The 12,804-nt window shown below is 46.0% G+C and overlaps 1 protein-coding gene and 1 pseudogene across 20 annotated transcripts in view; both read left to right on the top strand.

Annotated features, from left to right (window-relative positions):
- The window catches only part of Prom1 (prominin 1), a 121,107-nt gene that overhangs the window by 91,107 nt on the left and 17,196 nt on the right, over positions 1-12,804 (top strand). For all 20 annotated transcript variants that reach the window (XR_015441283.1, XM_087187388.1, XM_021260252.2 and 17 more), the window contains 2 exons: positions 6,030-6,153; positions 8,463-8,566. Coding sequence is in view for 19 of the 20 variants with exons in the window: in XM_087187388.1 (XP_087043514.1) it covers positions 6,030-6,153; positions 8,463-8,566 (228 nt within the window). In the remaining variant the exon portion in view is untranslated. The remainder of the gene's footprint in view (positions 1-6,029; positions 6,154-8,462; positions 8,567-12,804) is intronic.
- On the top strand, positions 8,573-12,800 carry LOC110349687 (RNA-binding protein with serine-rich domain 1 pseudogene; annotated as a pseudogene).

Genomic DNA, 12,804 nt, shown 5'->3' with positions numbered 1-12,804 from the left:
CTTGGAGTAGCAGAGCTCCCCACAGCAGCGGCCTTGGGACTTAGACCAGCAGCCTCAGAGGGGCAAGGGTGGATGCCAGGGAATGGCAAGCCTGCAGTCCCTATTTCAGAAACGTCTGTATCCAAGTCTGTGCCTGTGGGAGACCTTTACTGGAGCAGGCTGGGGCAGCACAGTAGGCAGAGTGTACACTGGGTACGGGCTCTTTTTGGATAAGCTCGCTGTGAATCAGCTGTAGGGTGTGTAATGGGGCTCAGAGGTTCAAAACGACTCCTTTGGGGAACAGAGAACTGAAACACGGGCCACATGTTCTCATTCGTCCACGAAAATCACTAGTGTGGGGTAGGAAGGGCTGGAGAGCAGGTGGCATGTGCTAATCTGTCTTCTTTTTTTTTTTTTTTTGGTACCGGGGATCGAACTCATGACCTTGTGCTTGTGAGGTAGGCGGCGGAACCACTGAGCTAAATCCCTGGCCCTGTAATCTGTCTTCTGAACATGGGGTCACTGTAATAACTAATTGAGGTTCTTATGAGCCATGAACGAGTCTTAGGCCCTTTCCCTGAAGCACAGGCTCTGGTATAGAACAAGCATTTGCTATCATTATTGCAGGCACCGGAGTCCTCAAAATAACCACAAAGCCAGTGAGCTGGGGCCTTCCAGGGTCTGACAAACAGCTCCACACACGAGAAGCCTCGATTTAAGAAATTACACTCAAACCCAAGTACCTCTGGTCGGGGAAGGATAAACGAGAAGAAATTACACCAGCAAAGGAAAATGTGTTTGCTTTGCTTTTTTGTTCACATAAACACAGCGATAGGTAGAAAGTTAATTTGCTCTTAAGAACTTAGCAACCCTCGCCGTCTGCCTCACAAGCGCAAGGTCCCAAGTTTGATCCCCGGTACCAAAAAAACAAAACAAAACTTAGTAACTCTGATATTAGGCTGTTTTGCCAGTGCTTTGCCAGTGACTATGTATCTCCTGTCTTTATAACTGCTTCAAAAGCAGTTCATAAAATTCCCACCACATTGCTTTTAGGGATATAACAAAAATGTGATATCTGGCTTCAAAGAAAAAGAAACGGGGACATCACCAACAAATTGGTGGAGGCGACAAGCTGCTGGGGTGTGGCTAGGACACGAAGTGTGCACAGACCTGTGGGCTGCTCGTGTCGCACTGTTGAGTTCTCGTCCCAGGTGGCTGCAGATGGGGAGCTGGGAGCACTTTCCCCCCGCATGGAGGAGGAGTTGCGGGCCCTGGCTTCACTGCCATCCTGTGTCACCCGAGGGTCCCCGGATAATCTCTGGCTGCCTACGATGTGGGGGTGAATGTATTATCTGTCGCACAGAACAGGGAGAGGGGGCCGGGGATTTAACTCAGTGGTTCCACCGCCTGCCCCACAAGCACAAGGACCTCAGTTCGATCCCTGGTACCAAAAGAAAGAAAAAAACAATCCCAGCAGAACAGGGAGAGATACGGGGACCTCACAGAGGCAGCTTCTCTTGCACTGAAGCCCATGATGAAAATTCCCCTTTAACCCTTGCAAACAAGGCCCACATCACCCAGACTTCCAGAGAAAACTCATTCACAAAGTTGGGTCGATCAGACTGGCTGGTGGCAGGTTCCAGATTTACAGAAAGTAGCTTGTCGGGCTCTGGCAAGGGCCAGGAAAAAGCCCGTGTGCCTTTTGCTTAGTAATTCCCATTTTAGGGTGCATCTGTAACAGAAGCAGACCAAACTCTGGGGAAGTCTCCTGAGCAGGGACGTCTTTTTGTGGTGTGAGTTACAAGAGCAAGGAGTTGGAAACAGCCCACATGTGCAGCCCAGTGCAGGGCTGGGGAACGGGTGTCACGATGTGTGCTCAGGGAGAACCCTGCAGCCACTGACACGGTGACCACGTGACTGACCTGGCTCACTGGAAAAGCTTTTAAGGTAATCTGTTTCTAAAGGGGTTGTAAAATTAGGCAAATTGCATGGAAATTTCCTTTCCTTTCTTCCTTCCCTCTCTTCCTTTGTTCATCCTTTCTTTCTTTAGTTTTGATCAAACCCAAGGCCTCACACATGCTAGACAAGTGCTTTACCACTGACTCACATCCCCGGCCCTAGATTCAGGAGGAAATTTTCTTTGTTTCTTCTTTTTTTTCGTTTTTCTCCACCTTCTTCTTCTTTTTCTTTTTGCAATATATATATATATATATATATTTTAATTCAAAATGAATCAACAGTAATACACCATAAATTCTTATTTTGACACTCACCAAAATAGTCACCTGAAAAACCCACTTTTTGTGACAAAGTACAGAAGGCTTGGTCACATTTAAATCACTGAGAACTAGAGAGAAATACTGTCGCAAACTGTAAGGACATTACATCCATAAAAATTTTCCCAGACCTTATTATAATATTGCACAGTGCAATTGCTACATGGCAAACTAGTGTAGCATAGAAGTAAAAGCAAAACAAAGAAATCAAAGAAAGCAAGCCACAGGTCTAAAATTGTTAAACAGTTAACAGTTCAAACTTAGTAATCAAATCTATATCATTGGGTTCATGAAAACAAATCTTCTACACCTTGCGGTGTATGATTTAACTTTTACTCAACACAAACCAAGTTAAAAATTAGCAGTAGAGATTTAAAAAATGAAAAAGTAACAATTAAACATCCTGAATGAAAGAAAGAAGAACTAAGATCAGGGTATCTGATTAGAAAAAACTATTTGTAAATTAAAATAGTATGCAAATATGCAACTTGGAAATCATGCAGTGTTTTATTTAAGAAAGCATTAAAACCAAAGGAAACAAGGGCCAGGGATTTAGCTCAGTGGTTTCACCACCTACCTTGCAAGAACAAGGTCCCAAGTTTGAGCCCCTGGTACCAAAAAAACAAACAAAACCAAAGGAAACTGATAAAAGTGGTTTTAAAGAGGGAACACGTCCAGATTCCTTTTTCCATATGCTAAATTTAGACCTCAACAGGAATTTGAAATTTTTAATTAAGTTTTAGCTTACACATATTAAAAAGTCCATAATTCCAAGTAACTATGAACAGTGTACTAACTGCAATCTACGTTTAAAAAACATTATCATTGGGGTATGAAAATGTTGACCTTTACCAGTTTACTATCAGTTTCACAAGACTGTTTCAGTCTTGGAGCTTAAATAGAGAAAATACACCATTTTAGGGCGGAAACATGGCCCTGAACAAAAAGAAAATTGCGCCAGTTTTGTACCTGTTGTGATATAATCAATCTTTTGCCCTTGGTGTTTCTGAGACATCCGTTGCCAGCACTGATTTTTTCCAAGTAATCTGCTGGACCCTGTAAATAAAATTAGAAGGCTGTCTCCACCTTCTTCTTTTCCCTCCTTCTTCCTCTTTCGTCTCCACACTTTCAACACACGTTAGCCTGTTCTGATCTCCATAATCTTACAAAAGCAGGTCTGGCAGCTGTCTCCCTGATCTTAGCGTATGCATATTTAGAAAACAGTCTGGAAGTGATAACGGTGCTCTGTTTGAAGTGTTAGAGTTGTCGTTAGTTGTGCTATCATGGTTTCCATCATGTGTACAAAGTATGATTAAAATATACAATTAATGTTTAAGTTTTTTAAAATGTATTACAGGCAAAGACACAGTGCCATGAATCCCCCTCAGAAACCACCCCCTCGCTTCAAGCACACTTATTCCATCATTCTTGCCACTTTCTGAAGGAGTTCTGGAGGCCCTCTTTTGTGAGTGTCTTTATGAGAGCTGGTACAAAATAAGGCAGATGGCGCCGCCAAGTGCCACCCAACAGAAAAGCGGGCTCATAAAAACATCATGGTGCATCTCCATCCACCTTATTCACTGGATCTGGGGTGACGGCCCTTTTGGCTCTTCCCCGGAGTCAGAATGACCCCCAAAGGTAAACATTTTGAACTGATTCAGAATTCTAGGCAGCCACTGCAGTGCAACTGAAGACAGAAAAGGATTCTGGGACTGCTTCAGAAAGTGGCAGGAATAGTAGGATGAATGTGTTTGAAGGGGGGCGCGTTTTTAGGGAGATAAATGGCGGTGTATCTTCTACTGTAATAAATTTTTAAGAATGTAAACATTCAATGTACTTTTTAGTTGCACTTTATGTTAAAACCGAGGCAACTCTGGCAGGACCCTGGCTCCCTCTTCCCTTCTCCCAACTGTCCCGGAGTAGAAAACCTTTTAGATCAGAGAGCCAAGCTGAGTAGAGCCCTTCCAGTGGGTGAAGCCACGCAGATGGCTGTGGCTGGCTTTTGGGGTTTCCGGCTGGGGAACCTTGCCGTCCGGAGGGCCGTGGCCCTGTCAGAGAATCCGCCCTCAGCTGGAAGGGCCCTGGGAGGTGTGCACCGGGGCGGCAGCTCCCGCTACACTCTGTGTTTGCCATCCATGGAGGATCCGTGTGGACACCCGGACGGCGAAGCCCTGCTGGAGAAGCCCCACGACGGGGCAGCTGGGGCCCTCCGAGCTGCTGATCCGGCCCGGCGGTCCTGCCGGTCTAGCGAATGTCTTCCTTCGCCTTCCCTCTTCTTTCTTTCCTTTCTCCTGCAGCAGCCCACCCTTCCTCTCTCCTTCCCACCCTGACCCATCCCTCCTCCTATTTCCTCCTCTCAGCAGGGGCCTTTCTCTCCTTCATCTCGGAGGAGATAAAAGCTGCCCCTCGACGCCCCGTGCACGCCCAGACCGCCAGCCTCGCCTTGTGCCTTCTCTGTCGGCCCGAGGAGGCGGAGGGATCCTTCCCACCCCCGCGGATGTTCCAGCCCGTCCCTCCGCTCCTGCGTCTTTGTTCTCTCCCTCTCCTGGACTTGCCTCTCAACGCTGGGCCACGTTCTGTCCTCCCCCTTTAAAAATGAAAACGGCTTCTGCCGACACCAACACCCCCTCCTCCCGTGAGCCAGCCGCTCCACTTCAGCCTTCTCAAAAGACCGGCTGTTTCCGCCCGTGTCCCCTCCCACTCCCTCCGCAGCTCGCTACCCTACCCAGGCCTCTTGCTGTGTCCCTCCACTCTGTCGGTCAGCAGCTGGGCCCGGGAGAGATTGGGGAGCGAGTATCTGCAGCAGTTCCCAATCCCTCCGCACGTGCGCCCTCCTGCAAACTCTCCCTCCCCCATCAGCCACCTCCCACCCGGATGGCTTCCGTCCTGCTTCTGTGACTCTCTCCTTGGTCTTGTTCGCTTGTAGTCCTGCCACCTGTCCCCAAAAGGCCAAAGTCCCCCAGGCCAGTCCTAGGTGCTTCGCTCTCCAGTCCAGCCTAGCCTCAGGGGCTGGTTTCTGCCTCTTGCCTTCTCTGACAGGAGGATGTCAGTGCTCCACACTTCTGCATGGCATCCTCACCAAAGTGTCTCCCTGGCAGCACAGCCGCCCGCCCCAGCTTCTCTTACCGTCCAGAGATAAGTGTCCTCACCACCCCCCTTCCTGCCTTCACCTCCTATCCGGCCGCCTCTGCCGGCCGTGCTGTGTGTCTTTCACCCGCTGACTTCTCTCCACTGCCAACAGCCTCATCCGGACGCAGTCACGGTCCCCTCCACAGTGATGCCATCCATGTGACACCTGTCCCAACATGCCTCGCACTGTGCTTCTCCGTGCCTCTGTCTTTCCATGGCTTTCCCTCCTGGGTCCCCCGGCCCCACCCCACTCATTCTTCCGTGGCTCTGAAGTGACCCTCATGCCCTTCACCACGGTGTGGATGATGCAGGGCCATGTCACCCCCTTCCAGACTCTCCAGGGGACACGTCCAGCCTGGAGTCTCTACGTTCTGTCACTTTGGCAGAGAGGCTTGGTTCTCAAGCAGCCCCGGAGCCCAGGCTCTGGACAGTAGGTGGAGCAGGCACTGGGGTCCCAAGGGTTCCGTGATTGTGAGCTGAGGCTGGAAGGGGACCAGTGCTGTCCACTTCCCTGCTCTCCCAGGCAGCCTGGTCTCTTCATCCCGCAGCTCCATTTCACACCACCAGTAGGCAGAGTGAGTAGGAACTGGTGGGTAGTACTGAATACTTCGGTAGAATTACTAACTTTCTTTGTATTTTTTCCAGTGGGGTTGGATTAGCTTTCCTCTTTTGCTGGCTGTTGATGACCCTCGTGGTTCTTATGTTTATTGTTGGTGTAAATATGGAAAAATTGGTCTGTGAACCTTATGCAAACAGGAAGTTATTCCAGGTAAATATGGTTTTCTATTCATTGTGGAAGGACTTGAAGGGACAGTTGGATTTCCCCCCATAACTTGTGGGGTTACTTCAAGAGCAGTATAAAAACATGAGTAGTATTTTTATTTTTAATTTTAAACATTGTCTAAAATAGGAAGAAAAGGTCCAAAGGGGTAGGGGTAGTGGGAGGGGCAGGGGAAAGGAAAGAAGGGAAAGGAAAAATGATGGGAAATGGGAAAAATGATGGGAAATGGAAAAAATGGAAATAAAGTCTTTGTAAATAGGGAAGGGTGGAGGGGGTGAAGGGAGGGCTAGGAATGGGGAAAAAATAAGAACCAAGATGCATCATGTAAAGGTACAGTTCCCAATGAGAAATGTAATTGTGTTGTGTACCTACAGTGTACCAATAAAAGAATTTAATATAAAAGAAATGTTTTTAAAATAATAAAATAAAAAAATTTTAGACATTGTCTTGCTTAAGTTGCCCATGCTGTGTGGCCTCAGACTTAACAATTTTCCTGCCTCAGCCTCCCAGAGTGCTAAGATTTCAGGCATGTGTGACTAATCCCAGCTATTTTGGTTTTAATTCAACATGTTGAGATTCTGTTTATAAGAGGAAAAAAATTTATATATATACGTATATATATTCATGTACTTATACATATGTGTATAATAGTATTATTGTCTGATTCTGTGTGAAATCAGTGCCAGGAATTAAGACCTGTGATTGTAATATTACGGGAGAATAAAAATCATGCCTCACATCTGTAATCCCAGCCACTCCAAAGGCTGAAGCAGAAGGATGCAGGTTGGAGGCCAGCCTGGGCAATTCAGGAAGATTATCACAGTAAAAATGTTTAAAGGCCCGGGGATGTAGCTCAGTGGTACAGTGCCAGTGGGCTCCATCTCTACTGCAGGAGAAACACAATTCTCCTCAGTAGAAGCTTTTCGAGGTCACTGAAGATGGGAAGTAAATTCCCAGTTTCTTCCCACGCCCCTCTGGAGGCTTCTGACGTTTGTATTTCTCAAGTGCAGAGTCCTCCATCCAGATGACGTGGGCCCTGCATTTGAAGCGAAAAGAGCCAATAAGGGACCCCCTGGTGGCAGAGGCTCATCCCTGGGGATGTCTGGTGGGACAGTCAGAACTGAATTCGAGCTTCACTTTCCCTCCCAGACCAACTCCTGCAGCCTCCCGGGCTCCGTGGAATTTCACCTTCCTCTTTGAGGAGGACATTTTAGTTCATGACTCTGGCTTCTGACTTGGGTGTCCCGGTGTTTTTCTCCAGATTCTGATTTTTAAAATATACTCCTCTTTCTCTCTTTTATTGTATGTATATTTTCCACCTCAAGTCTGTAATGAAGTCACGTGAGTGACTAAAAAGTCATCAGTTGTCATGGCAATGATGTTTTGGTTGTTCATTCAGTTAAGGGAAATTAAACTGAGAGTGTTGACGGATCACATTATCTTCACTTGGCCTTTTAATACTAATAAGATATTTAAAAGCTTCATTATCTGCTCTGCAGTATTGAATCATTAAAAAGTAATTCTTTCAAAGTAAGAGATATTTCAAAACCATTTATTCAGTTGACCATCCCTAATCCAAAAAAGATCTGAAATCCAAAATTTTCCAAAATCTGAAAGTTTTTAAGCACTGACATGACACCACAAATGGGGAAATTCCACACCCTGAAACTTTGTTTCATGTACAAAATAATTTAAAACATTCTATAAAATTACCTTGGGAATATGTGTCTAAGGAGTATATAAAACATAGACGAATTTCATTTTTAGACTTAGGTCCTGTCCCCTTGGTGTAAATATTCCCCAAATCAGAAAAAAAAAAAATTCTGAAGCACTTCTGGTCACAAGCATTTCAGGTAAAGGATATTCAACTTGTATTTATCATGTACATACACAGGAATGCATTAGTTTGTCGGTCGTAAATATATATGGTGCAGAGTCAGAGTGTACGAGTTTTAATTCATTTTGTCCAGAAAAAAATAATGAAGGGTTGGGTCAGCAGCTTCATGGTTTTATATTAACTATTCTGAAGCAAATTTCCTACTGTCCTCTAATTTCTGATGTGTTTACTGAAATGAAGTTGAGGTTTCAAAAAAATTTTTCTATAGCTTTGATTGATGCCATCCACCAGTCAATTGATTTATTCCAATTATGGCATTTCTAGTTTTAGACTAGAAGTTGATGAGAAATATCATGATATGAAAAAGTCTCAAAAATATGTAACAGAATATTCATTTTACTATATGTAGGCATGTTAATGTAAAACTGTTTTTCACAAAATATTATTTCATTTGTTCTAGATTTTGGACACCCCCCACTTACTAAATGAGGAGTGGGAGTATTATCTCTCTGGCATGATACTCCAAAAACCAAATGTTAAACTCACCTTTGAACAAGTTTACAGGTATCAATAATTGCGTTACATATTTTGCTGTGTAAAATGGCTTTTCTCCAGAATTTTGCTTTCAAAGTGTTTCTTTTAATCTTGCTCATAAGACTTTTCAGTTTCAGAGCTATACTGCTCTCCGGTCTTAGCAAAGAGACTAAAACTGAGACCAAAAAGATGACCCTGGGCCAAAACCTTTGAGACCTGGAATAGTGATGCCTTGGGTTCCCCTGTCCAGGTGTCCTTGGGATTCTCTGGATGAGGTGACCCTGAGGTGCATTGATGGGACCCTGTGAGAACTGAGCAAACAGTCCAAACCCCAGGTCTCATAATGGTCCCAGCACTCAGGCCACGGCTCTCCCTCTGCTTCTTGGGTCCCTGTGACCTTGGACAATTCTACTTCCTCTCCATGCAGCAGCAGTTGTGACCATAAGACTCACCTAGGCGGTGTTTTAGAGTCCAGCAAGATACCTGATATTGGATCAGTGCCTGACACATTGTAAGAACATGATAAAATAACACTGTCTGTACTTATGGTTGTTCATCAATATACACTTCCCATCTCTGACACATGAGAATGTGGTAGAGGGAGGTGGTGGTGGCAGGAAAATGTTGCTCTTTGGCATGAATTGCAGTCGATTAGGGATCGTTTCTCAGACTACAGTTAGAAGTGAGATTTCCTATAAGTGAGGCCGCCATTGCTGCTTTGAACACCTCAGAAGGGGAGAATGGATTTACCAGGAGTGAAAAAGAAGAGCTTGCTGCGAGTCAAAGAAAATAATAAAAAGTCCATCACTAGGGCTCCTCCTACCTAATGCAAGGATGGCTCTGATGAGAAGTCCAAGGATTGCTCTACAGACAAAGGGGCCACCAAGGAATCTAGTGAGAAGGACCACGACAGGGATAAGACCCAGAAGAAGTGCAGTGCTTCCAGTGGAAGCAGGAGCACCAGGTCTCGGTCCAGCTCAACTTCCGATTCAGGCTCTGGCACCAGCTCAGGCTCAAGCAGTGGCTCCAGTTCCTCTTCAGCATCCGGCCATTCTGGAAGCTCTAGTACATCCTGCAGCTCCAGTACCAGCAGCTCCTCTGGCTCCCCAAGCCCTTCATGGCTCAGACACAACAGGTGGCGCTCCAAATCCAAGCCACCAAAAAGACATGAAGAGGAGAGGGAAAGGTGAAGCCCTTCCCCTAAACCCACCAAAGTCACATCGGCAGGCTTACCAGGGATGTGACTAAGGATCACATGGAGATATTTTCCACCTATGGGAAGATTAAAATGATTGACATGCCTGTAGAAAGGGTGCATCCTCATCTCTCTAAAGGCTATGCATATGTGGAGTTTGAGAATCCACATGAAGCAGAGAAAGCGCTGAAGCACGGGATGGAGGACCAATCGATGGTCGGGAGATCCCTGCTATTGCTGTGCTGGGCCCCGGCCTAGGCCGCCACCCTGGCGATTCAGCCCTCCCAGGAGAATGCTGCCACCATCTCCCATGTGGCACAGGTCACCCCCGCGGATGAGAAGGTCATGCTCCCGAGACGCAGGTCCCCTGTACGCAGGCGGTCCTGTTCCCCTGGCCGCCACCGCCATAGGAGCCACCCTAGCTCCAATACTTCCTGACAAGCAAGACTACCGAAGCTCACTCTTGTAACTTATGTCCCACTCAGCTCAGTTGTGTCACTTCTGTAGCATAATGAGGAGCAGTAGCAGAGGGTCCCTCACTCAGACAGGCTTCAAAGGCAGCAGTGGAGACCCTTGTTCTTCAGGCGGGTTCTGGCTACAGAAGTGCTCTTGGTTCAGGGCTGTGCCCATAAAGGCACCCTGCAGTTTTCTGTCTAGGAAGCTCACCATTCCCATCTCAGAAGTCTGTTCGGCGGCAGGATGCCCCAGCTTTTCCAGATGACTTGGGGGCAGCCTGGCAATGTGATCATACCTTGGGGACCAATCCTCCATTCCCATTAGACCTGGCCCTTTGATCCCTGCTTGAGTCCTCTTCCAGCCTCTACGATCAAACACCTAGAGAGACTCCCCCTGCCCTGTGTTAGTTGTCATAATGGTTCTGTCTTTCTATGTTCTCACCTGTACACCCACCCCATTCGTCTTGACTCTCAAATGTTGGTGAGCAATTTGAGAACCAGCTTTGCAGGTCACCATGGAGCCCCCCATTTCACCTGCCATTCATGGTGGTCTTGCAGGTTACCTTTGCAACATGTACATTGCTTTTTTGGCTTTTATTGTACAGTCAGTGCTATAAAATTTGAGTTTTCTTAACTTTGTAGCATTTTAGATAAGGTTGTGTTTGTACTTTGTTGTGTAGAGTAAAGGAATTGTATTCAATAAACCTAGGATTAGAATGCAAAAAAAACCAACAAAAAAACCATGGTAGAACTCCATAGCCTAAGTGCTAGCTAGTATCCTTGGAATGGTGTCTGGTGCACCCATTTCTCTGAACCTTTTAAAACCACCTTGAATCTTCAAGGTCCTGTCTGCTGCAGCAGTGATGTGCCACAGTGATACACCGCAGATTGCTCTGTATAATGAATCCCTCCCTTTTTTGCATCATTTGCCTCTTTGTACCTCCAAAGAGGGGGAGGCACCCACTCCTTGGTGGTGAGGTCACAGCCAGATGAGGTGACCAGGGGAATGTTCATGTAGGAAATGTCCTTCCCCTGGAAACATTCTCCCCTCTCAGGCAGATCAGCTGCAGTCCTTATCCCACCCCATGAGCTGTCTTCCCCTGCTGTGGTCACTCTTTCCACCGAGGGATCTCTTCAACCTATTAGTGTGTTTTGAGATTCAGCAGCCACACAGCCTCATGCTCATAAGAAACGGCCAGGTGACCTCTAGAAGTTGAGTTCTCTCTTGAGCCTCCCAAGTAGTTGTAGGTTATCCACCAGGACAGGAATGAGCTTGTCCCTAACCCTGGGTCCTGAGGAATTGTGTTCGCCATTGTTTAAGCTTCTCCCAGTGAAACTGTTGAGAGGTTTTTCTTTGCTTCTTAGTTTACTTTTGAAGCAGTCCCCAAATACTGTGTAGTATTCTTTTCTTCTCAATCTAGTGTTACTTCACATCATACACCTTTGCAGATGGTGAAACGTCCCTACTGGTCAGATGGTTGGTCATCTTATGTGTTTGATCTCTGTTCTCAGCCATAGAGAAAGAAGTCACTTAGAGATCATTTGATGCCTAAATCACAGGACAGTTTTAAACCAACAATAGTAATTTTGTTTTTACACTCACACCAGAGGGCTGGAGGGTGTGTGTTCTAACATGACATGTTCTTAGTGGATGAAACTAAAAATATATAGGCAGTGGTAATGCACACTGAGGGCATAATGTTCACAAGGTGAACGTGAGAGTCAGCTTTGTGTCACTGTGACAAAATACCTGAGAATAGCAGCTTAAGGGAGGCAAAGTTTATTTTGGCTAATGGTTTCAGAGGTCTCAGTCCATGGTCAGCTGACTCCATTGATTTTATGCCTGTGGTGAGGCAGGACATCATGGAAGGGCATGATGCAGGAAAGCTCCTCACCTCATGGTGGCCAGGGAGCAGAGAGGGAACAGGAAAACCAGGAAGGATGGGGTCAGGAACAAGATATACTCTTTAAAGGCCTGTCCCTGGTGACCTTTTCCTCCAACTAGGTCCTGCCTCCTAGTAATCCATTCAGCTATGATCTAACTAATGGATGAATCCACTGGTAAGGTTAGTACCTCCATGATCCATTGGTGGGTTGGGTTTATAGACAAACTGGACTGAGTGTCTGGATGTCTGTGCACCCTAACTTGTCACTGGCCTTACCTTTAGAATAAAGTTGAAGCATATATTTAGTAAATGAAGACAAAATATTGGAAATACAGAGGGGAAATGGTCTTGGCAGGCGCTTTAATAAAGCCCATGATAAACTTTGTAGGGCATCTCTTTCCAGGAAGTATCATTTTTGAATTTTTTAAAGAGAATTTATTTCTTCTCCATTTGTAAACTTGTCTGCAGCAGTACAGGAAATAGCATAAAGGAAATAGACAGAAAAATGTATTTATCAGTCCCATTGTATCTGTTCCAAAACTAAGACAGTTAAGCAGCAGGGAAAGACATCAGGAGTGGTGAGTGCTATGCATTCTTTCTGCCAGGGATGGCACTTTGAACCCACTTGTGTATCCACAGAATGCACAATGAGAAACAGACTCTTGCCTCATCCTTAGCAATGGGCACAGGTAGCCATGTTGCTTTCCTGGGTTATGATTTCTGTTTCTTCCC

The sequence above is a fragment of the Heterocephalus glaber genome, unplaced genomic scaffold (assembly GCF_053883595.1).
Source record: "Heterocephalus glaber isolate CG9 unplaced genomic scaffold, H.glaber_assembly_v1.0 deba00001509, whole genome shotgun sequence".
In the NCBI taxonomy this organism is placed as follows: domain Eukaryota; kingdom Metazoa; phylum Chordata; class Mammalia; order Rodentia; family Bathyergidae; genus Heterocephalus; species Heterocephalus glaber.
Note: the sequence above shows the minus strand (reverse complement) of the source record. Positions and strands in the feature narration are given on the sequence as shown.